Raw genomic sequence first — 22064 nt, forward strand, 5'->3', positions numbered from 1 at the left:
AATATCATAAACGTTCTACGCCAGGGAAGCACTTAATAGTGCAGGGGGCCATAACAGGCTATTATCCTTGTGTAATGCTATTAGAGAACCAATTATGCACCATTACACTTGCTTTTTTGCCGTTTATGTGATTTCATCCAATACCGTCCTGCACTTCAAAATTTCAGCTGCTACTCGGAGCCTCATTTCCAGCAGCAGAGGAGCGGCCGTGTCTGCGCGCGGCGTCCCGCGTGCGTTTTAAAAGTAATTGAAAGGGTCCCGCTGCATATCATTTACGCGAGAGTGGGAAATAAATCCTTGGACCCCTTGCTGTGAACAAAATCAAAATTTGGACCTGCGAGCGCGCAGCCAGTGGATTCTCGTATAAAGTGGACCCCTAACCCATATAATGAGCAATTACTGGTCTGACAGCCAATTTTAAATTCAAAAACAGTCATCTAGATTTTTAATATAAAAAGCAACTGTGTAAAAAAAAAAAAAGTGCATAGTGCTTGTGCCCGTGTGTTTGTGATTTGGGAATATGCATGCATCGAGTTAAAGTTACACTTTCGGAGTAGCCCAATGCCTTGGAGGAATTTGACGTTTACCACCACGTGCGCAATCCGGCTGGGCGCGGAGAACCTATCCAAATGTCTTGAAAACGAAAATCTGATTAATTGCAATTACGTGTGAGATTATAAAGGCGAGTGCTGTCATGCTCTAAACAGTCACAAAGACATCTGGTCACTCCCTCCGTGTGCGCGCGAGAGAGCGAGCGAGCGGATAAACTGGAGCGCTCAGTGATTGACGGTGGGAGTGCGATTGCTCTGCTGAGGTTGAGCAGGACACGCGACAATCGCGATTGCATAAAAACATCTACTGGTACAGACGCTCTTTTTTTACTTTATGCACTTCAAATCGGCTGCAGAGAAGTATTAGTATTGTTTAAATTATTTGTTTAAGACGCAGATGATTGCAGTAATAGTTGGAGAACATTACGGTTGACGTTTAGCCGTTTTTTTTTTTTTATGCAGAGTGAAATATTCTCCACTCGCAAAGCACCGGGAAACATGTTTTACTTTCACTGTCCTCCACAGTTAGAAGGAGAGTGCTGCAGGACCAATACATGTAAGTAGAATATGCTTCACTTCTTCTGTCAGAATTAAGCTTTATCTAAATTTGTAACTTTGTAATCGCGCAGGCCTAACACATAAACACGAAAACGCCTATAATTTATATCGTAATATCATGCATTATATTTCACGATCAAAGATAGGCCTAAGAAATAATCACCCCGTGTTTGTTTTATGGCTTTATGGTGTTTAATGTTTTGCCACATGGTAACCTGATCGAGAGCTTGACAGCCGCCCAGCTGAGACTTTTTGTTGCAGTCTGTCTGAGAACAGATGTTAGATGTCATGCCTTTTAACTGTCATTTTGTTGGTCATGGTTTCTCATTGTGTAAAGTGACCATTCAGGTCTCTAGCAGATTACAACGAATCAACTGTTCCCTGTGATTGTGAATGAGTCCAGCATGATAAAGTGAGAGACAACCGATGGGAATCATATTTCCTTCCCATTTAGGGATACACGAAAAGGTGTTTTTTTTTGTACACCAGAAATGTTATATTTTAAAAGTGTTGCGTTACTGTTTTAAATAGTGAACACAAATGGGTTTGGGAATCACGCCTCTGGAGACTTTGATGACGGTTTTCTGCGCAGAAAACAACGCAGAAACAGGACAACCTTCACTTTACAACAGGTTAGTGAGGAGAGTTTTTTTTATTTTTTTATTTGCATAATAATGTTGTTTTATAAAGTCCTGTTTTGAATAGGCATTCCGCGTGTAAAGTAGCCTAAATGCGCGCAAACATGACAAATACAAAATCTTTTTGAAGTAGTAGAACTACTACTAAAGCTAGAAAATAACATTTGCTTATTTATGTTTATCCATAAGGTTGCACGACCATGCAAGGCGTGTAAGAAAAAGGCCGAAGAAGAGCATAGGCCTTTAGGCTAAACTGTAAAAACATTTTTGTTTTTATCCATTGAAATTGTCGCAATATTCCTGTCATTTTAATCAGTAAATAGAACGTTTTTGGCATCACTTTAATTTTACTTAACATTTTAACATTTTAAAGCAGCAGTTTAACCACGGTCAGTTTGAACCGTGTTTACCCATTAAAAGCAGATATTTCTTTCTTAATTATAAAGCATACATTCAAGCAATATGCGAAATAAAAATGATGTTTTGCAGTTGGAGGCTTTGGAAGCGGTTTTTGCACAGACCCACTATCCAGACGTGTTTACGAGAGAAGAGCTGGCTATGAAAATCAACTTAACAGAGGCTCGTGTTCAGGTGAGACGCTTTCCACATCTGTCCTGTTCCAGAGATACACGGGAATACATCACAAGCGTTCAGAGAACGTTTGGCCAAATAAATGAAGCCACTCTGTCATTTCCGTGATGCGCTTTAATAACATCAACATAATGTGGAATATTAGATTAGGTTGATTAATCGGTCATTCATAATTAACTAGTGGTAATGTTCTACACTAATTTGCCCTCGTCTCTAAGGTATAAAAATTGCTTAGATGCACTGCCATTTCCGTGTTTCAGCAAATGGAGAGAGGATGCAGTGCTTTTTGAGCAAGACAAACGTTCTAAAGCGCTCGCGCACCTGAAACCTCCGATTTCATATTCCGAGGCCTTGCAAAACATCCGCGGCAATATCAAGTCGGCCACATGTAATTGCATTCAATGTGTCTGTATGTAATTTCCTGCATTCCAGATTTGCTTTTGGGTTTTCTTCTGAGCTCAGATCTAATTGTAGGAAATATAATAGTTTCCCTTTTGTTCCCCAGGGTCATCTTACTATCGCTTAAAACCAATGACTGCGACGCGATAATGGAATTCGCTGCTGTAAATTAGGGATTGTAAACAAATTATTTCTCTCTAATCGGATTACCGGATTCCTATTATTAAATCTGAACATGAATCGGTCGCAGCATGCAGGGATATTAAACTTACATTATTATTAGGAAATAAATGTTCTGTTTTGTTGTAGTATAGTGGGCGCCCGCCGTTTTTAAAGTGTCAATTGGCTTGTGCTGCATTAAGAACAAACTGCAAATTGAGATTAATGGTGCAATTATAGAGCATTCAGTGCTGGGGGATCATGACTTCTAGCTGGAAGGTGCAAGGGTGAGATAATGTTGCCACAATTACATTGTGAATATTGTTGTCCTGCCAGTAAACTGTTGTGTCATATTATGTGGAGAGAGGGGCTATATGTGTGTGGCGTTTTGTTTGCTGGCATCATTGTACCTTTGCACAATGCTGGCCAGGCGGTGGAGATATGGCTGCATTATGCAACCTTTCCCATTCAAATATGATTAATGCGTTAGAGAGCACAGACTTAATCGAATCTGATGTTGTCAAACAATCACTAAATAGAGAAATAAACGACTTCATCATGGTTCTCTCTCAGAAGCAGGGAGACTGTCAGTAGGAAGTCATTAAAAAATGATAATGAAAAATTGCTCAATTAAATGTTGTTATAGGCAATGACCTTCATTCAATTAACATACAAGAACTTCACTGCATATGCTCAGCAGTTGTGTTCGTGAAGTTTGACATGAGTCACTGGCTTGTTAGATTCTGCAGCACATTTTAGAAATAATCATTTAAGAATGTAACAGTTAATAGGATGTGTTTCAAGAGAGGCGATTAAAGGGATAGCTTACCAAAAAATAAAAATGTTGTCAATATTTATTCACCCTAATGCTGTAGGTACTTTTTTTCCTTCTTTGGAACACAAAGAGGTATACCTAACATCTCATTTTCCACAAAACAAAACAAAAACAAGCCGGTTTATGACAGAGACAGAGTTAGCATTTTAAATCAAACCGAAAGAGAAACGTTTTACTCATTGGGATTTCTCATTAGGTGTGGTTTCAAAACCGGAGGGCAAAGTGGAGAAAAACGGAGAGAGGAACTTCGGACCAGGAGGGAGGCAAAGACCAAATGAGTGAAGGTGCTCCTCCTTCAAGAAACCTCAACCAGTCTCCTGTTGACCATGGCAGAAATAAAAAAGAACCAATGGAACTACAGCAGAAGTGTGTAGATCATCTTATCAAATGTGATGTTTGCAAACAATATTTATTTGCTTTTCAAAAGAGATGTAATGCCAAATTCTTTCTTTTATGCACAGTATTAACAGAGTGGTGGGTTCAGCTGGACCTTTTTTCCCATCTTGTCTGCCTGGGACTCTGCTGAACACAGCCACTTATGCACAAGCCTTGTCACAAGTGGCAACTTTAAAAGGTAAGGTCCAGTATCTACTGGATGTCAACTTTTTTTGTTTGTTTTTTACCACAACTGATGTGGAAAACGCATCGTAGTTATTGTGTTGTTAGATAGATAGATAGATAGATAGATAGATAGATAGATAGATAGATAGATAGATAGATAGATAGATAGATAGATAGATAGATAGATAGATAGATAGATAGATAGATAGATAGATAGATAGATAGATAGATAGATAGATAGATAGATAGACAGACAGATAGATAGACAGATAGATAGATAGATCAGAACTGTAATCTACCATCTGTATTGTCACTTTAAATTGTTATTTAATATATATGCAGTGTGAAATAAAACATATTTATAATGATAAAGGACATTAACTGTCCCATTATGACACACTATTTCGGTATACCTCATTAGGAAGTCCATTGTGTTCCTGCTGTGTGCCTGACCCAATGGGTCTCTCCTTCCTGCCACCATATGGGTGCCAGAGTAACCGGACAGCCAGTGTCGCAGCCCTGCGGATGAAAGCCAGGGAACATTCGGAGGCCGTTCTTCAGTCAGCTAACCTGCTGGGAGCAGGGTCAACAACCAGGCCCGGAGCAGGTCCAGGGGTCGGTCTGGGACAAATCACTGTTTCTGCAGGAGGAAGCGATTCCAGTCCTAACTCCGGCACTTCTAAGATCACATCATTACGAAGAACTCCAGACAAGCATCTGCACTGCCAAAAGGAGGGTCCGGATCAGAAATGAGGGATCTTGATTGTTTTTTTCCTAATTGGAGGACACACTTTGGATGAAGGATTTATAATCAAACATTGAATGCCTGCTGCCTCTTTTTTGAGAGCACTGACATACCCTGGACAGGACGGTGTTAAGTGCAATCTCTTATTGTGTATTTTGTGTGTTTGTACGTGTCAAACTAATAGTTTACTTGTAATTTTTCCTCCTCTCATTCACTGTTACTCATGATTCTTGACATTGTTTTGCCCTGTTCGGGTCTACGCCTGGCGCTGCAATTCGGTTTCAGTGGTGGAATGACTTTTTGAACATGCTGTGCGGCAAAAGAAATCTCCCTGGTTGCCAATGTGAACATTTAATTTTTCACAATCCACTTTGATGTTTGACTTGTGTACTGTGAAGTCAGGTGATGATAGGCATTCTGCATTGTATCAAGATATATGCCATGCTGAAATATAAATGTACTAATGTGAAATAATATATGTAAGATAATATCAAGGACAGAACTGTATATTAAGTGGTTTGTCATGTTTTACGATACGATCAGGGTAACTCTTACTCATGCTGATGCGATGACAACTGACACCTCTCTTGTCACCAAATCTGTACGTCTGTGATAGACTGCAAGAGTCCAGACACTGGTCCTGTTTTGACATGTTCTGTAAAACAATTAAACATGTAGGCAATCATGTACATCTCCTGTTGCCTATTGCTCACACCATCTGGCTATGATCAATTATTAATTAGTTCTCAAGCGGTAGGGCTGCAAAAATGGAAGCAACGGTTGGTCTTATTATTTATTTACCTTAAAGTACATCATGACTTTCTCATATCACAATAGCTATTTTACATGGGTCCCATGATGACAATGATGTGATTGGTGCTAATTATGACATGCATTGGACAGCAAAGCTCAGTTGTCATTAGATTTTTAAGAGGCTTAGTACTGCCGCTTTTATATAAATACATCTTTGTTATTTAAATAGCAAACAAAAAAAAAAAACACTATTTTAGACCATGAGTGCAATTATATGATAGTGAATGAAGGATAGTCATTTGGGAGCATATAAATTGGTATTAAAAGCAAATGCGAGCACTTGTTTTCAAAGAAACATATAGTAGAGATATTGAAAAAAGCTACTTAGTTTAAGAACACAACAGTGCTATCTTTGAAAAGGGGCTGGACTGATTAAATTCTTGTCCTTGAGGATTTTCAGGAAATTACTTTGATAGTCAATAACACAATTGAGTAAACTGCACACACATTAGCATTAATAATTGATGTTGAATTATGTATTATCACAAAGTAGTGATTTAATTATTCATGATGTGACACCCTGGTGACAAAGCAGAGCCAGATAATGTCAAAAGTCTTGCCTGATGAAACAGTGCAGGATGGAATTTGTGCTTTATGGTGGCACAATAATATGCGATTTACTAGAAATGTGTGACAATATGACTGAAAATGAGAATCTTTAAATGTGAACAAATAAGGTTAATTATGAACATGTCACAATATTAAATTAGCTAGCGTGACAGCATCTGCATACAAGCAGAATTACTATTAAACATGATATTAAGTGACACTCATATCATAATCTCATAATAAACAGATTGCAGGATTTACAGAATCTACAATAAAATATACTGAAAATAATGAATGTTCTCCATACAGTTAAAATTGGTTGTGCCATTTTTAATGATTTTATACATTTAACTAGCTATAGAATATTATTATAATGCATTTTACATAGTAAATATTGTTAAATAAAGAGTTAACCTCATAATAAGTCTAATATAAAATCAGAAGACCGCTTTAAATATTCAGTTAGGCCTACAAGTGGCGAAAAAGCAGCTTAGATAACGTGATACCTGCAAAGTCCTAGGACTATGACCTTTTCTAGAAACTATCACACGTGCTTGCGGCGCACACATATTTTGCCGTGTTTTATTGTTTTATTTTAATTTTTTTTTTATCTCAGCTCAAAACTAAAAAAAGATTACCTTGTCCAGCTCACAACACAGGTCCATTGTGGTCTCAATTCAAACAGGTAAACGCTGAAAGGTAAAGACAAGAATGTAGCCTACTTCTCAATTCTGTCTTCACAGCGCCCTCTAGATCGATCACTGTCGAAATTTCTCTCATCATACAACATGGTGCTTGACTCAAGGACATTTTTACTAGTCTGCATATTAGATAAGTATTACATTTAGACTTAAGCCTACTCTTTTACTTAAAGATTTACACTTAAATATTTACCTAAAAGATTTTGTCTAAAATGTAAGATGTTATAGCTAAGGTGTTTTCTCTGAAAACCTGTATACAGACATTTACATTTTAAGTACAATTTTTCTTAGCGGTATTGCTTTATTTTGTATTGTATTCATGTTTGAAGGGCTAGCCACTATTTAATAGACAATTTGTTTAGCCTTTCTGACAGCCATAGGCCGTAAAAATCCTTTTACGTGTTTTTGGAAATGTGATAATACCGACTTATTATTTCGAGCTCATTGCATTCAGATTTCAAAATGTGAGGGCGTTCATGTGCAATTTTGACCTAGGAAGACTATTTTTACGATGAGAGCACGTGATGGCAGCAAGTAGGTGGTTTAATGGGTGGGGCATGCTCATTCTATGCAAATTTTGATTGCCCGTTCAGGATGAAAGACATTTAAAATACATTTTGAATTACATGAATCTTCAATTGTAGGCTATTTTGTATTGGTCAATTGAGCAATTAATTATTCTTTATATTACATTTGGGCATTTGTGGAAGTTGAGGAGTGTGTTCATCTAATTTTGAATCCAAATTATTTTGTATTAAATTTATGAAATATGTATTTTTTATTAGTTAAATTGTCCATGGGAAATTTAGAAATTGTGTTTAATAGCCTACCATCATGAACAACAAGCCCTTCCAATGATTATGAAAATAACTCATAAAAACCAGGCAAGATGTTGGCCATAGCAATCAGTTTTGTTGTATCTAAACCTAAAACATGTTTCCTGCTCATACATGACCTGTGATCCACTCTATGCTTCTCTCAGCCAACTGAAGTACTATTGTAAGTGCACATTGCATCGGCTGATAAAGATGTCTCCACTTTGAGAAAACCCAACTCAGGGGAAAAATCAATTTAGACACTGTTGCTGTTGTTAATCTTTTTTTTTCTTTTCTTTTTCCCCCAAAATGAATTCTCTTACAGCAGGCAAACAGAAAAACAAATGGCCTGTAATGGTTTTAAGTAATTTAGAGTTATTGTAGTAATATTTTTAGAAGATTGTTTGTAACATTCATTGCACGTGGATTATTGATTATTCAGTGCAGTAATTCATTCTATTATGAGAAGCATTGTTACATCAAATTAACTGGAGAGAGGCCAAGCAAGCCTAAAAAACACTAAACTAAACTAAATAATGACACAAATCATTTGTTTCAAATTCTGTTTGAATGAAGTTAATGAGTTCTTTTGTTCCATTAATGATACATTGTCAGTGAAGTCATATCCAAACTCTGGTGCTCCAGTTGTTTGAGATATGGGCCTCCTGCATAGGTCAAGATATGGTCAACATTTGTGCTGTTATCACAGCTGCCCGCACTTATGTAAAAAAAGAGATCAATAAGTCTGAGAAAGTCAAGACGGAAATATTGTTAATAGGTCTGATTTTCATACTTAGTGCTGAATATTTATTATGCCTACTGGAATTACTGCAGTTGGTTCACAGAACGTAATAGAGAACTTTTTAAAATAATTATCAGCCAGATTTCTTAAGAAGCATTAGGCAAATAGATATTTTTAGAGATGTTTTGTAATTTATAATTGATTTATTTTCTAGAGAAAATAGTTTGTACATACAATATGCAATGTACCATATGTCCACTAGAGTGGTCTATTGTGCAGATACTGAAATCACTGAAACCCACAAATATATCAGTCTGTAGAACCACAGCAAATGAGGTAAAGAGAGCGATGAAGCTCATTCTCAAGTTTGTTACATCAGTTAATACCTGCATTTTTTTAATGCATTCACTTTTTTAATAGGTTCTTTTTGAGAAAACAGCAGCCAGCCAAAACATGTTTCTTTCAAATATTTCTTTAATGATGATGTAATGAGCTTCTGAAAGACTGTAAAAGTAGTACATTGCAAGTCGTTGTTTATCATTTCAGTTGCAATCATTTCATAGTCATACATCATCATCCATGGCAAGGTAAAGACAGACCACCCCTTTCTAATATGAAATCTGCCAAAGCACATCAAGGGAAAAGTTGGCACTTTATGGCACAAAGTACTCATAAACTTAGACAAACCCTCATAGTGTACAATATCCATGCTTTTTCAAGGCCATTTGGAAAATCTGATTTACAAAAAAAAACAAAAAACTTAATAAACTTAAAATGATCAGTGAAGGTTCTGACTGGGTCTGAGGACGAGGCTGTAGCATTTAGCACTAAAATGCTAATGTCATTTTATAAATGTACTTCCCTTGTATGTGCTCTGTGGGGGCATGGTTTTTGATGTACTATGAACAAGTACACTGCAAAATTATTTTCAGCTTAACATAATTAATTGGAATGCTTCACAGTTCTTCCCTTAACTTTTTCTGACAATAAAGAACACCTCCCCAGGCTCTTTCCGGTTACCTCAACTACAAAACACAAGGCAGTTTAACAGCAATCCTTAAATACAAATCGAAAACAGTTTTAAGAACTCATTTAACTTATTTAAAAATCACAGTTAAATAGCTTAGATATACAGTCATGTAACTTTCAATTTGTGTACAAACAGTATTTACCTATCTAAACGATTTTACTCGTCATGTGCTCTCCATTGCAAAGTCCTCTAATTCACTCATAGTTATAATGTCTGTGCGTCTTTCATTGGTGTTAATGCTGTTTTCCGCATTCTGCGGATAAACATTCTGTCTCCACAGTTCGCTACCTGTCTCAAGCATATCCTGTTCGTCTGTTAAGGCAGCCGGTGTTGACATTTCAGACGATGACCTCAAGGGTTGTAATGAAGATGTAGCCATTGGCAGAAACCCACGATACAGCATGTAGGGAGCGTTTAACATCTCCACTGATGCTGGCTGCGTTAGAGCACCCTGAGACCTCTGACGGACATTCAGCTGGACGTATTTACCAGTTTCTGGGTCATAAAATGTCTTTGTCTTAACCGGTAATGGTACGTCCACCATAAAGTACTGCCCTGAGTTTGGGTCTTGCAAAAGCTTTCTCTGTGTCATGGGGAAAGGTTGGGCAACTATACTGTGTGTTGGGTGGGTGTAATTTGGCTGGATATCATACTGTGAAAGAGGAGGAGAGGCTTGTACCTCTTGATGTGTTGACAGTGTGTCCGAAGGTGAAGAGGGTACGCTGGCGAAATCTTTGATTGATTTGGACTCTAGCTGTTCTTGGTTTTCAGGTGGCAGCTTGGGGGTCTCTGCCTTTTTCATACGCCTCGTTGTAAGTCTTTGTGCTCGTCGAAGAGCTTTTTCAGATTTGGGGGGCACCGCTGGAGGTTTACCCAGTGGCCTCATATCACTACAGGCTGATTCTGGCCTTTCATAGCAGGATGACTCTGGTCGTTCATAGCAGGCAGATGCAGGCCTTTGGTGGGTGTCTCTGTAGGTTTCATTCTTGGGCATGAAGGCCAAACTTATGTCAGCCACATCTGTAAGTCTCGCTGTACAGTTCTCCATATCCTTTGACATTGTGCTGATGACAGAATTAATTTCTTCTTCATCAAAAAGTTGGCTTCTTCTCTGATGGCTCTTTGATAGTTTTTCCATAAATTCTGCTGAGGACAAGTTGTTGTGGAGCATCTCTGTTACTTTATGGGGCTGATGGACAGCCATAGCTGGTTCATGTAAGACTGGAGGATTAGCAGGCTGTTTGTGTTGAATTTCATCTTCTTTCTCTGAACCACTCAACTGTTCCTTTGGTGAGCCAATCCTAAATTCATCAGAGAATGACCTGTGAAAGCATGGCTTGACGGTTTTGGTCACAGAAGAAGTTCTCATGGTATTATCCTTCACTCTGAACAGGATTGGTTTCCCCATCGCTGGAGAAGAAGAGTTGGATCGTGGTCCTGTTGCATTAACTTTACTATAGTCTGTTAGACTCTGCAAAAACAAGCTATCTTCCCTTTTCTCTTCCTCTGAATTTTCTGAGTCTTTGTTTTGAGACATTTTGAGACTTGGCGGAGGTGGTTCACTTGTTTCCTTTGGTTTTAGTTCAGTATCAAGAGCATTTACTGTGTAGTATTGTAGTTCTTCCATTTCTTCTCCAGGTGGTGATGCCATATTTATTTGGTTGTCTGAAAGTTTTACAGTGCTAGATGAAGGCAAGTTGAAAAGGGATTCTTGTTTATGAGAATGAGAAATATTGCCCTTTTCAGTTGTTTTGTCATGAGTCAGTTGTCTTGATCTGCTTATTGTACCTTCACCTTGCAGTGGTACAGTATTTGCACCTTGGAGATTCCTGGGTTGATACAATTTATTATTTTCTCCTCTATTTGGATGCTCCATGAAAGCTGGTTTAGTGTTTGATTCCTTGTGATTTGCTAGAGCCTTCGGTTGGCTGCCCATTGATGCGGCTCCATCTTGTGAACCTGAAGCTACCAGTGATAAAGGTTTTGGTTGCGCTGTACTCAAGCTGGGATTCAAGTGATTGTGTTTTTGAGATAAGGTCTCTTGATCTGTTTGTTTGTTCAATCGCGCTGGTGTTTGCTTGAGATTTGTACCTTTCTCCCTTGAAATGATCTCACTTTTAAACTCTTTCCCTGCATCTGGCACATTTACAAATGAATCTTTATGAATTCTTAAAACTGACTGATCATAACTGTTGTAGAAATCCAATTTGGGGAATATATCATGCTCTTTTGTATCATCTTCAGCAGATATAACTTTCAATCTAGCATAGTCTGCGATAGCTGATATTTCTGGTATAGTCCCCTTCTTGTTCCTCTGTGTAGCCTCTGATTTGGATAATATATCTTCTTTACTTGTGTCCTGTTGACTTAACTGAGAATTCTCTTGTTCATAACTTGCACTTCCTTTTGTTTCGGGGACAAAACTATTCCCAGGCTGATACTGGTTTGTATTAGTCCATTCAGTCTGTCTCTGTTTTGTCTCCGTAGCTTCAATATTTCTTTCTTTCTTCCCTCTGAGACTGCTTCTGTTTTCATTACCTTTCAAATCACCATCATTTTGTCCACTCAGACATAATACAGGGTCTTCTTTCATTCTTTTGTCACTGTTCAGTGTTGGTTGTTTATTATCGTTGACATTTATCTCTTGTTTACGAACTGGTCCTTGACTGTTCTTTTCTGATTTACTTGGACCATCTTTCTTAGGGGGTGTGATTTCTTTACCATCATCATATGTATGTTTGGGTGTCTTTTCACTGGTCCCTTTCATTTTATCCACAGTTTTGGGTTCATTTTGGGCTGTAAGGGTCTTCACTGGTAACTTCTTTTGCTCTATAAATTCTTTTTCACCCACACGGTCAGTCACGACAGTTACTTTCTTTCCTTTCAGATTTTCCCTCTTTATCACTTCATGTTGATTTTTGTGGCCTGCCATGAATTCTTTGTTTGATGATACTTCCTCTGTAGGCACTTTTATGTCCTCCAAGTTATTTTTTGGGACTTCAAAAGAGGCCTGGTCCTGTTTTACAACAGTACACACATCCTCACCAATACTGCTAACTTTATCCTTATAATTATTAACATCTGTGGCAGCGCCATCTTTTGAAACCATCTTCATCCTGTTAGTAATTTCATTACCCATTTTAAATTCAACTTGTAACTTCTCTTTTGCACTCTTCTCCCCCAAATCCCCCTTTCCATTCTTTTGCAGAGCTTGAGCTTCTTTGTTTGAGACAGGCTCTTGTTTCATAGCGATTATAGAATCGTCTTGCTTTGTCTCATGTGTAGTTTTCTGAACTTTTAAGTTAAATGTCTCTCTTCCATCTATTTTATTCTTAGGCGGCGTAAATGTATCAGTATGATTGAATATTTTGTCATCACCTTGCACAATTTGAGGCTTCTTTTTAGGTATCGTCCATCCGGGAATTGTACTTTCTGTGAGTTTGTTGCTGACTGTATCCTTTGCAATGGAGGTATTAGAAACAGGTGCCTTTACAACTTCAGTCTTTGTTTCTCTTGTTGATTCACTCATTATTGCAGGTTGTTTAGTGGTCAGGGATACAGTCTCAGTTTTCTTTGGGGACTTTCTAGAATTAGATACATCATCAGTAATGTTTCCTATCATCCTCAGACTTTGCGTTTTCTCAGTGTTTCTCACTTGCTCTTCAACTTTCTTTTCCTTTGACTCAGTATCTTTTCTCCTACTTTCCCTTGATGGGTCGATATTATAAGTATCTCCAGCTTGTTGTTCACATTCTTTTAGTATTAGGGTGGCATCTTTTATAGAAGGAACAAGCTTTGGTATATTGTTTCCTGTACTCTGTTGCTTTTCAGCCATGTTGCCGGAACAGGTTATTGAAGGGATATCATGTTGCACTTGCTTGATTTTGCTCTCCTTCTCCTTTAAAGGTTGACCTGTAATGGATGCCTGCTGTATGGGGGCTTGTCTTGTGTCATCTGGATGTTTTTGTGTGTTATCTAAGCTTTTCTCTTTGGATGCCAGAGTTTTGTTGATTCCATGTTTCATTGATTTGTTTGACATGTGAGTTTCTGTCTCCTCCTTTTCTTTTCTTCCACTCTCATCCTGTATATGTTTTGATGTGAAATGAACATGATCTCTAATTGGTAGCCCATATTTAACTAAGAGGTCCTCATATGATGTATTGATTCTTCCGACACTTGGCTTATCTGTAGTTGCAGGCGGTTCACATTTTCCAGTCTTGTCCTCTTTTTCTTCAATGTTTGAAGACACTTCAGTCTGTCTGTGAACATCATCATGCTCTTTTTCTGCTTTGTCGTTTTTAAAGCTTTCATTCTTCACACATCTCTCAGTTTCAACAGAACTCTTCTCATCTTGTTTTCCTGTATTCTGTTGCTCATCAATAAGACAGTTACTTGAGACACAAATACTGAAAATCATAGGTTCATCATCTGATGCTGCTTCTGTTGTTCTTGACACACAAATACTGTAAATCATGGGTTCCTCTGCAGGCTCCTCTTTGCTAGGTGTGAGAATGGTGATGTTTGATATATCTGATGTGGATTCTACATTCTGCGTTGAAACAGGCTGTGCATTGTTCTTTTGAGTTACTCCCTCGTCTACCATTACTTTATGCTGGCAAAAAACATTTGGTTCTAGTTTGTCTTCGGCTGCTTTTTTGGATTCGGACTTGCGCGGATTTACTTCTTGAGACTCTTTTGTTGACTTGTTTTTCTCATGTGATATTTCTAATGGTGTAGGAAATCCTTGTTCTTTTTGCTTTGGGCTTGGACTTTCTGTTCTTTTCTCTTTGTGCTGACTGTTATTTACTGCTTCTGAATTGTTTTTTATTCTTGACATACTCTGATGGCTTTTAGGGAGATCATTCTTGTCAAATGAAAGCAGAGTCTTTGTATTTTCATCATCTTGAGGGTGTTCTTTTTGCTGACAGCTTTCTTTTGCTTTAGCTGATGCTATTTGTGTTAGTGATTGATTATTTGTTCCTGGTTTTACCTGACTCTCTACCATTTGGTTTGCAGAGGTAGTTTCCACTGAATTTACTTGTGAAGTACTGTTTTGTTGCTTAGCCAAGTAATTTTCCTTTGTTGTATTGTTTTTGATTATTAGTGCTTGTCCATCTTCATTATTAAAAGGTTTTAGTGTTTCTGTCTTCCTGGTTCTTTGTGAGGCATCACTCATTCCCGCATTTTCAGTTGATGGTGCCTCTGAATCTGAACTGTCCCCAGAATTATGTTTGTAGGTTCTATTTATAAGCTTCTCTGCATCTCCACTCAATGTGTTGGTTTGTAGGTTTGAGGTGAGCTCTGATTTGGCAGGTTCCATTAGTCGTTTAGCAGGTGGAATTCCATTTTTAAACTTCATGTCACTTGATGAGGATGTCAGTTGACTAGCTGTAATCTCAGAGCTATTTTTGATTGGTTCATTTTTAGACTGCTCCACGATGGCATTAATCTTACCTTTATGATGTACATTAGGTTCCTCAACTCGAAGTGTGTTTCTGTCCAATTCCAAGAAAGATGTTTTATTCAAACTGCTGTTAGATTTTGTAGTCTCTGTGCTTGTAACTTGTAATTCTTTTTTAGTTTGATCAGCTGGTTTAGTGATAGCTTTTTCAGAATAAGTATACTTGCATTCATACAGATTTTCTTTCTCATCATGCTGAATTGTTTGTTTTTCATTATGGATTGCAGGTGGATTATGGGCAGCGGCTGTCAAATGGCCTGACATCAGCTGACTTGGTGATATTTCATGTCTCTGCTTTGCAAATTCCTTGTTAGTGTGTACATCCTCTGGTGAGCTTGTCATACGTATTTGTTTATCTTCTGAGATTCTGGATGGCAGGTCGTTTTTATTTTTTATGTCTGCCACTGTTGTCCCTCCATCCGGAGTAAACGTTTCTTTCTTCATCTCGTTATCATCTGCTAGATGTTTGTCATTTTGCCTTTCTATAGCCAAAGGTTTATATTTTACATTCTCACCCTTCTTTTCTGAGACTGTGTTCTGATTATCTTCAAAATGAAGAGGTTGTTTTTCCATTGATGGTGACGATCCATTCTTGGGATGATCAGTGTGTGTTTTAATCTGTTCTATGTTCTGGGTTACGCTGGAATAAGTGATATCTTTAAACAAGTGATTCAGCTTGTCTGCTGTGATTTCCTTCTTAACAGCGGGACCTTCTTGGCCATTGTTATTGATAGTCACACTTGTTTTTGTTGAATTTCTTGCAAGAATGCCTTGTTTGGCAAGTCCCTTTTCTTTAATCGCAGATATTTCCTTTTGAGCATGTGCTTTCAATTTTGACGTAAGTAATTCTTGTTTGCTTTGGCTTCTTTCCTTGTAAGAAAACCCTCTTGTTGAGACCTTGTCCGTATCTTTACTCATTATTCTGTCTTTTCTGTCAGTGCTTATATTTGTTTCATTAGTATTATGGAAATCCTTTCTTATATAGCCAGGTGATGGACTTGTGACATCCTGCACTTTGTATCCTTGTTGTTCTTGCTCTATTAAAGGCTCTGAAATGGTTAGTTTATCAGCTGTATCATATTTCATTTTATTTTGTGAGTGTTCTGATTTTGCCAAAACAAATGTATTATCCTTTATTCTCCTTGCTTGCTCATTATCTCTAATGGCGAGAATGTCATTGATGCTGAACCTGTCGTCTTGTTTAGTTGTATTATTTTGATCGGAGGTGTTAATTGATACGACTGAATCTTCATCCTGCAAATCAGGATTTGGTGCACTATTATTGGTGGAAAACTCATTGTGGTTTATGTGTAGGGTACTTGACAATGTATTGGACATTTTGTAACTCTTGGTAGCAGTTTGTTCCATCATTTCTGATTGTTTCTGTGTCCATACAATTTCCTTAGTGTGCCTATCTTCACTTGTTGATGCCATGTGCCACTGTTTGTTAGGCTCATACTTATATGGCTGATATGAGTACAATCCTTCATTCTTTTGACCTTTTTGGCCTTGTAAAGGTGCATGACCTCTCTGATCAAATGTATTTTGAGTTGCCATACTGTTATAAAAAGCAGTTTGTTCTGGTACATCTTTAACAAGGTCATTGTTGACATTGAAGCTTTGTAAACCACAGTAGACTTCCTTTAGAGATGTTTTATTCTGGAGATTTCTTGGTATTCCATATGATTCAGTAGGCTTTGAAAATGTCTTTAATTGTTTGTCATGAACAGATTTATCACTGTAAGACATTTTCCTGGGTAAAATAGTGTCTTCTCTGAACTCTTTCTCTTCCTCCTTTGCAAGTCGCCCGAGTTTAATGTCTTCATTGACTTTCTGAATGTATGTTTCCTTTCGGACAGGATAACTGTCGTTGGCAGAGTATTGCTTGGCGGTGGCCTTCCTCTGTTTGTCCATCTCAATCAGTGCTGCTATTTCTCCTCCAAATTGCCGTGATTCCAATCTTCCGTTTGTTTCCTTGCCAGAACCAATATGGTCCCAAGGACATCTTTCTTTAATAACCTCATTTTGGTTATATTCAATAAATGTTTTTCTTCCAAAGTTATTTCTTTGTTTTAGATCGTTTTGACTCATGTTATCACTCTGACCATATCTCTCTGATGTCTGAGCAGGCAGAGAATGTGTCGGTAGGTAAGCCTTTGGAAGCGCATTTGCTATTTCTGGCCTAGCAGGACTAAAAGTACAGTTGAGATCTTTTAATTGACCTTCTGAAGTCAGAGAGCTTTTGCTCTGTGCTGAAAGATTGTGTGTTGAGAGCTCTGTGTTAGCCAGCGGATCTGTGCTGTGAGAGTGACCTTCTGAACTTCCACGGAACGGTTTGTAATTAGCGACTCCGTCCTGAACTTGAGGTGAAGCTAATGTCAAATTATCATATGATCCAAAGTCACTGGTATAATCTTTAGGGGTGATAGGGGCTGCACTGGGCTCTCGGATTAGATGACATGAGGCCTGTGCATCCGTTCCAATCAAATTCTCCTGAGCCGTTTCTTGGGATACAAAAATATCCGAAAATCTGGATTCACGACCCTCCAGCTTTGAGGTCTGCTTATTTCGATCTGTTATTTCTAGACCTTTGAATTTAGTTGGACTGTATGTACTCTTGACTCTTTTTCGGTTGTCTTTGAGGTTGAACAGCAAACTCGAAGCTTTGGATTTGTAGCTGTCACGCAGATGTTTGGCATCACTCTGAAGTTTAGGGTCAGTTTCACCCTGAGAAGAATAATCAGAAACAGAAGGAGTGTGTGCAAACTGCAGGATCTCAGATGTCTCTGTTTCTTGTCTTGTGTGAATAACCGGTGTGAGGAGCTGACTGATGTTGAACGGTGTCACACTGCTAGGCAGTGTGTTCTCAACAACTACCTCGTGCCCAACTTTGTTATTGCTAAACAAATTAGAATCCGGCCTACATGTTCTCTCATTAGTAGGTGAGACTGTGGAGGGTCGGTTGCCTGGAAGTTTGTTCCTTACAAAGTTATTGTTTTTCTTCCAAGATGGATAGTTGGAAGCCATCTCAGATTCGCACCTCTTCTCAATTGCTGAGGCTTTCTGGACGACTGTGGACTTGGAGCGCTGGCTGGCCACAACGTCCTGAATTTGCCTCTGATTAAAGTGTCGACTTTCGCACGGAGAGTTCGGGATTCTGTTGTTGTCTTTCAGCTCTTTGTACATGGGAGAATCGTACCACCTTGGAAATTCGCTAGCTGACATAAACCCTGACACATTCCTACTTTCAAAGGGGAACCTGTTGTACTCTTCCCAAAGCTGGAAGGGACTGAATTCGCTATGGAAAAAACAGTTTGTGTTCAATGTCTTTCTTTTTGAAGATTTCATCAGGACTGTTGTATCCATCTGGGCCACTGCGACAGCCACGTCGGATGCGTAAAAATGGTTTCTGTAAGACTGAAAGGGTCCTGACTTAAAATTCTGATGATATCCTGAGAACTCTGAGAGTTCTCTCTGGATGCTTAGCATAGCTGATCTGTCCCATGATTCACTGCCAAAGTCTCTATACCTATCCCTTGCCAGAATTACATCACATGTCCCGCTGTCGTTATAACACTCCCCTGAACTAAAGGCTTTGATTAGAGATGACACTCTAGATGCGCTCCTGCTCTGCTGCCACGTCACCTCCTTGGAGCCGTTGTTCATATAAGACAAGTCTCCCTCCCTAAATGCCTGTTCCTGATGGGTTACATCCGTGTAGGAATGCTGGAATGTTGAGGCCATCTGGGACTGTGCTTCTGTCTCCCCATATTGCTGAACCCCATATGAAAATGTCTCCTGGGAGATTGTCTTTTGCTGGGTTTCCTCTGCAAAAGCCTTATGTCGTTCACTTGGAGATGAGAGGAATTCTGAATCATTGTAAATGGCCTCCTCTCCAATGCACAGGCTCCTGAAGGCACGGTCGGTGAGGTTGCTCACCTCCCTGTCCGTGTCATCCATAAAGCTGCCGCTGCTGGATGTGTCACTGAAGCCATCTGAGTATTTGTGGTGGCCCTGCATGCTTCCCCGCTGGCCCGTGTGGCGCTTTTCCAGGGAGCTCATTTCACACACTTACTCTCATAGACAGGGCACAGTTGTCCCTGTCAGTCTTGGAGATGGCTGACGCAGGTTGTCTTGCATTTAAGTAGTTCACCTTCTAAAAGGTGATCAAAATGCCTTCCTTTCCTGCAAGAGTAGCAGAGATTTCATAAGCTTGCAGTTCACTGTTGTTTTCAACAAAGTTCTCGCAAATCACACTGCTATTGCTGAGTAATTCAGATGTCTAGTGCACAATTGACATTTTATAAAGTATGACATCCAAACTGTTGAGCTGCACCTTGCATACTGCACATTCATATCACGTGAAGTATATTTAGAGATGGAAACTGCTTCCCATTCTTTCACAGGATCCCATATGAACCTTATCTGACACTTGCTTACATGCACGTGGCTATCATATGGTAGTATTGGTAGAATTATAAAGCATTTGGTTCAAGCATTGTATCCATGAAGGTTGAGGAGATTCCGCCTTCCATATGTAAAGAGCTTTGAGTTCCAAGAAAAGCACTATATAAATGTAACAAATCGTTATTGTGTTTGCTATTGTCTAGTATTAGATCATTTAGCTTTTGTATGTTTTGAAGCAAGTAGAATGGTTGATTTTAAACATTTGACTTTACATATTACAATATAATGCATAAACATGTTTATTACAGTTGTGACAATTAAAAAAATAAGACAAAATTAGAGCTGTAAAATCGATTAATCCGGATTAGTCGCAACTAACTAAACAATCTGGTTACATAATATATATAATATATACAGACACACACATTATGTGATGAATCTTTTTTACAGCCCTAGATTAAATATGGATTCTGTAAATATTTAGGCATCTTATGCAGAGCAACATTTAGTACAACAAATGTAATGACAATTATTTCTAGATGCTTTGTTAATTCTGGGGAGCAAATTGTGGTTACAAATTTATATTATATAAAAAATACATTTTCCTGATGTTTTGAAACATGCAAGACATTTTAGTGACAATAACTTTTGCTTTGTGTTGGGTCTAGTATAAATAAACATATACTTTATTAATCACTTAAAGGGATACTCATAGTTTCATATTATACTATGTTATTTCCTTTACTAAAACGAGTTGATACCTCTCTCGTCTGAGTACGTGCACTTAATCTCTCTGACGCGCGGTGACATTTTGATAGCATTTAGCTTAGCCCACTAAGCCCAGTTCATTCACTATCGTACCAAACAGAGATCAAGTTAGAAGCGACCAAACACCTCCACGTTTCTCCTATTTAAATACAGTTACATGAATAGTTGAATGATCAAGTATGATGACACAAAATAAAACGCGGCACTTTTCTAAGCGGGTTAAAAAGGAGAACGATAATGTATGGCGGAATAGCACTTCTGAGAGTACTTCGACTCGGCGCAGTAAAAAGTCCCGGCTGAAACATCCTTCCTCACATCTCCCCACCCCCCCCATTGACAGAAATGAGAGAGGGAGGGGGAGATGTGAGGGAGGATTTTTCAGCCGGGACTTCTTAGTCGAGTCAAAGTACTCTCAGAAGTGCTATTCCGTCATACATTATAGTTCTCCTTTTTAATCCCCTTATAAAAGCACCATGTTTTATTTTGTGTCACCATACTTGATCGTTCAGCTATTCGTGTAACTGTATTTAAATTGAGAAAACGTGGAGGTGTTTGGTCGCTTGCAATTTGATCTCTGCTTGGTACCATAGTGAATGAACTGGGCTTAGTGGGCTAAGCTACATGCTATCAAAATCTCGCCGCGCATCAGAGAGATTAAGTGCATGCACTGAGACGAGAGAGGTATGTATCAACTCGTTTTAGTTAAGGGAAGAACATAATTTAATATGAAAAAGCGGTGAAGTATCCCTTTAAAGAGTTGTTGGAGTTGTCTGAATGTTTAAAAATAGCGGAATGGTTCTCAGTTTAATCTTTAGATTAAAATGATATTATTTATTTATTATCGTTTTTAACAGAAGCAAATTAGGGCATTAGATTGAAGCTGATTTGAAAAGTCCACATAACTCTTTTATTCTTGTCCCCGCCTGCCCTGCCTTCACAGAGCATCTACTTTTATACAGCACTGTAATCACACATCCCCTTAATAATCAGAGTAGTCCTCATCTAATAAGACAGTCTTAAACTTTTACATCAATATTTATAATAGGTTGAATGCTTTTGTCAAATTTGTTTAGCATTGCAGTATTCTTTACTGCTTTAAATAGTGTTTTTTTATAGTATGGTACTCATATCCACAAATAATAACACTATATTTCTATAAACCATAAAATGATAAGCAACACATTTTCAGTTTGATATTTGTATAACACCTTGCATAAACTATATCCATGTAACGATCTGAACTCAAGTGAGCTTTTTTCTTACCTTTTGCTCTTATATCTCATTTTTTAGTGGAGAAAATATTTCTCGTGCTTCAGAAAGAAGCCATTCCTTATCCGTAGCATACTATATGTGGCAAACAGCAGCAAAAAGATCTCTGAGGTTCTCTACAAAAACACGTTTGCTGGGTTCTCCTTAAAGTTGACAAAGAGCAGACGTAAAGGCCGCTTTGTGCAAGAGCCCCGGCGGGGCTAAAGCGACGAGGGTTCAGAAGCAGAAACACGCTGAAATAGCAGTGGCATCAGGCAGAGACGATCGAGCTGGAAACATGGGATGATGGCTCGAGACAGCACACGTATTGGAATAACCATGTGGTGTCAAGTGTCAAGCAGATGAAAAAAACAAAAACAAAACAAGCCTGTAATTCTGCTGTAACGTGCCTTTACATTCAAAATTACATTTGTGCACTATTAGAGTTTATTTTGTCAAGAGAAAAAGGGACCAAAAAAACTCTTGTTTGTGG

The 22064-nt window shown here is 38.4% G+C and overlaps 2 protein-coding genes and 1 long non-coding RNA gene across 5 annotated transcripts; 1 reads left to right on the forward strand and 2 right to left on the reverse strand.

Annotated features, from left to right (window-relative positions):
- Positions 1–724: 724 nt before the first annotated feature.
- On the forward strand, positions 725–5576 carry drgx (dorsal root ganglia homeobox). 2 transcript variants are annotated; one of them, XM_067421892.1, is made up of 7 exons: positions 725–861; positions 1014–1107; positions 1641–1741; positions 2237–2338; positions 3928–4097; positions 4193–4305; positions 4714–5576. In XM_067421892.1, exons 2-7 carry the CDS (start codon positions 1050–1052, stop codon positions 5043–5045), a joined length of 876 nt encoding a protein of 291 aa, XP_067277993.1. In that variant the 5' UTR covers positions 725–861; positions 1014–1049; the 3' UTR covers positions 5046–5576. The 2 variants fall into 2 exon arrangements, with proteins under 2 accessions (XP_067277993.1, XP_067277992.1); XM_067421891.1 differs by having other exon boundaries at positions 728–1107.
- Positions 4917–7081, reverse strand: LOC137045316 (uncharacterized). 2 transcript variants are annotated; one of them, XR_010898737.1, is made up of 3 exons: positions 7038–7081; positions 5593–5692; positions 4917–5009 (listed from the first exon to the last, which is right to left on the reverse strand). It is a non-coding gene; the product is annotated as an uncharacterized lncRNA (long non-coding RNA). The 2 variants fall into 2 exon arrangements; XR_010898738.1 differs by having other exon boundaries at positions 4940–5066.
- Positions 7082–9123: 2042 nt separating this feature from the next.
- On the reverse strand, positions 9124–22064 carry c17h10orf71 (chromosome 17 C10orf71 homolog). Its single transcript, XM_067421890.1, has 2 exons — positions 21587–22064; positions 9124–19333 (listed from the first exon to the last, which is right to left on the reverse strand). The coding sequence occupies exon 2, from the start codon at positions 19208–19210 to the stop codon at positions 9851–9853; it is 9360 nt and encodes a 3119-aa protein (XP_067277991.1). The 5' UTR covers positions 19211–19333; positions 21587–22064; the 3' UTR covers positions 9124–9850.

This window comes from Pseudorasbora parva, chromosome 17 (assembly GCF_024679245.1).
Source record: "Pseudorasbora parva isolate DD20220531a chromosome 17, ASM2467924v1, whole genome shotgun sequence".
Taxonomy (NCBI): domain Eukaryota; kingdom Metazoa; phylum Chordata; class Actinopteri; order Cypriniformes; family Gobionidae; genus Pseudorasbora; species Pseudorasbora parva.

What these genes read in the sequence shown, in the direction of transcription:
- drgx (XM_067421891.1), top strand. Translation starts at nt 1,008, where the DNA reads ATGCAGAGTGAAATATTCTCCACTCGCAAAGCACCGGGAAACATGTTT. An exon ending in GTGCTGCAGGACCAATACAT is followed by an intron (nt 1,108 to 1,640) that starts GTAAGTAGAATA and finishes TGTTTTAAATAG; the next exon opens with TGAACACAAATGGGTTTGGG. An exon ending in CCAATGGAACTACAGCAGAA is followed by an intron (nt 4,098 to 4,192) that starts GTGTGTAGATCA and finishes TTTTATGCACAG; the next exon opens with TATTAACAGAGTGGTGGGTT.
- c17h10orf71 (XM_067421890.1), bottom strand. Translation starts at nt 19,210, where the DNA reads ATGAGCTCCCTGGAAAAGCGCCACACGGGCCAGCGGGGAAGCATGCAG.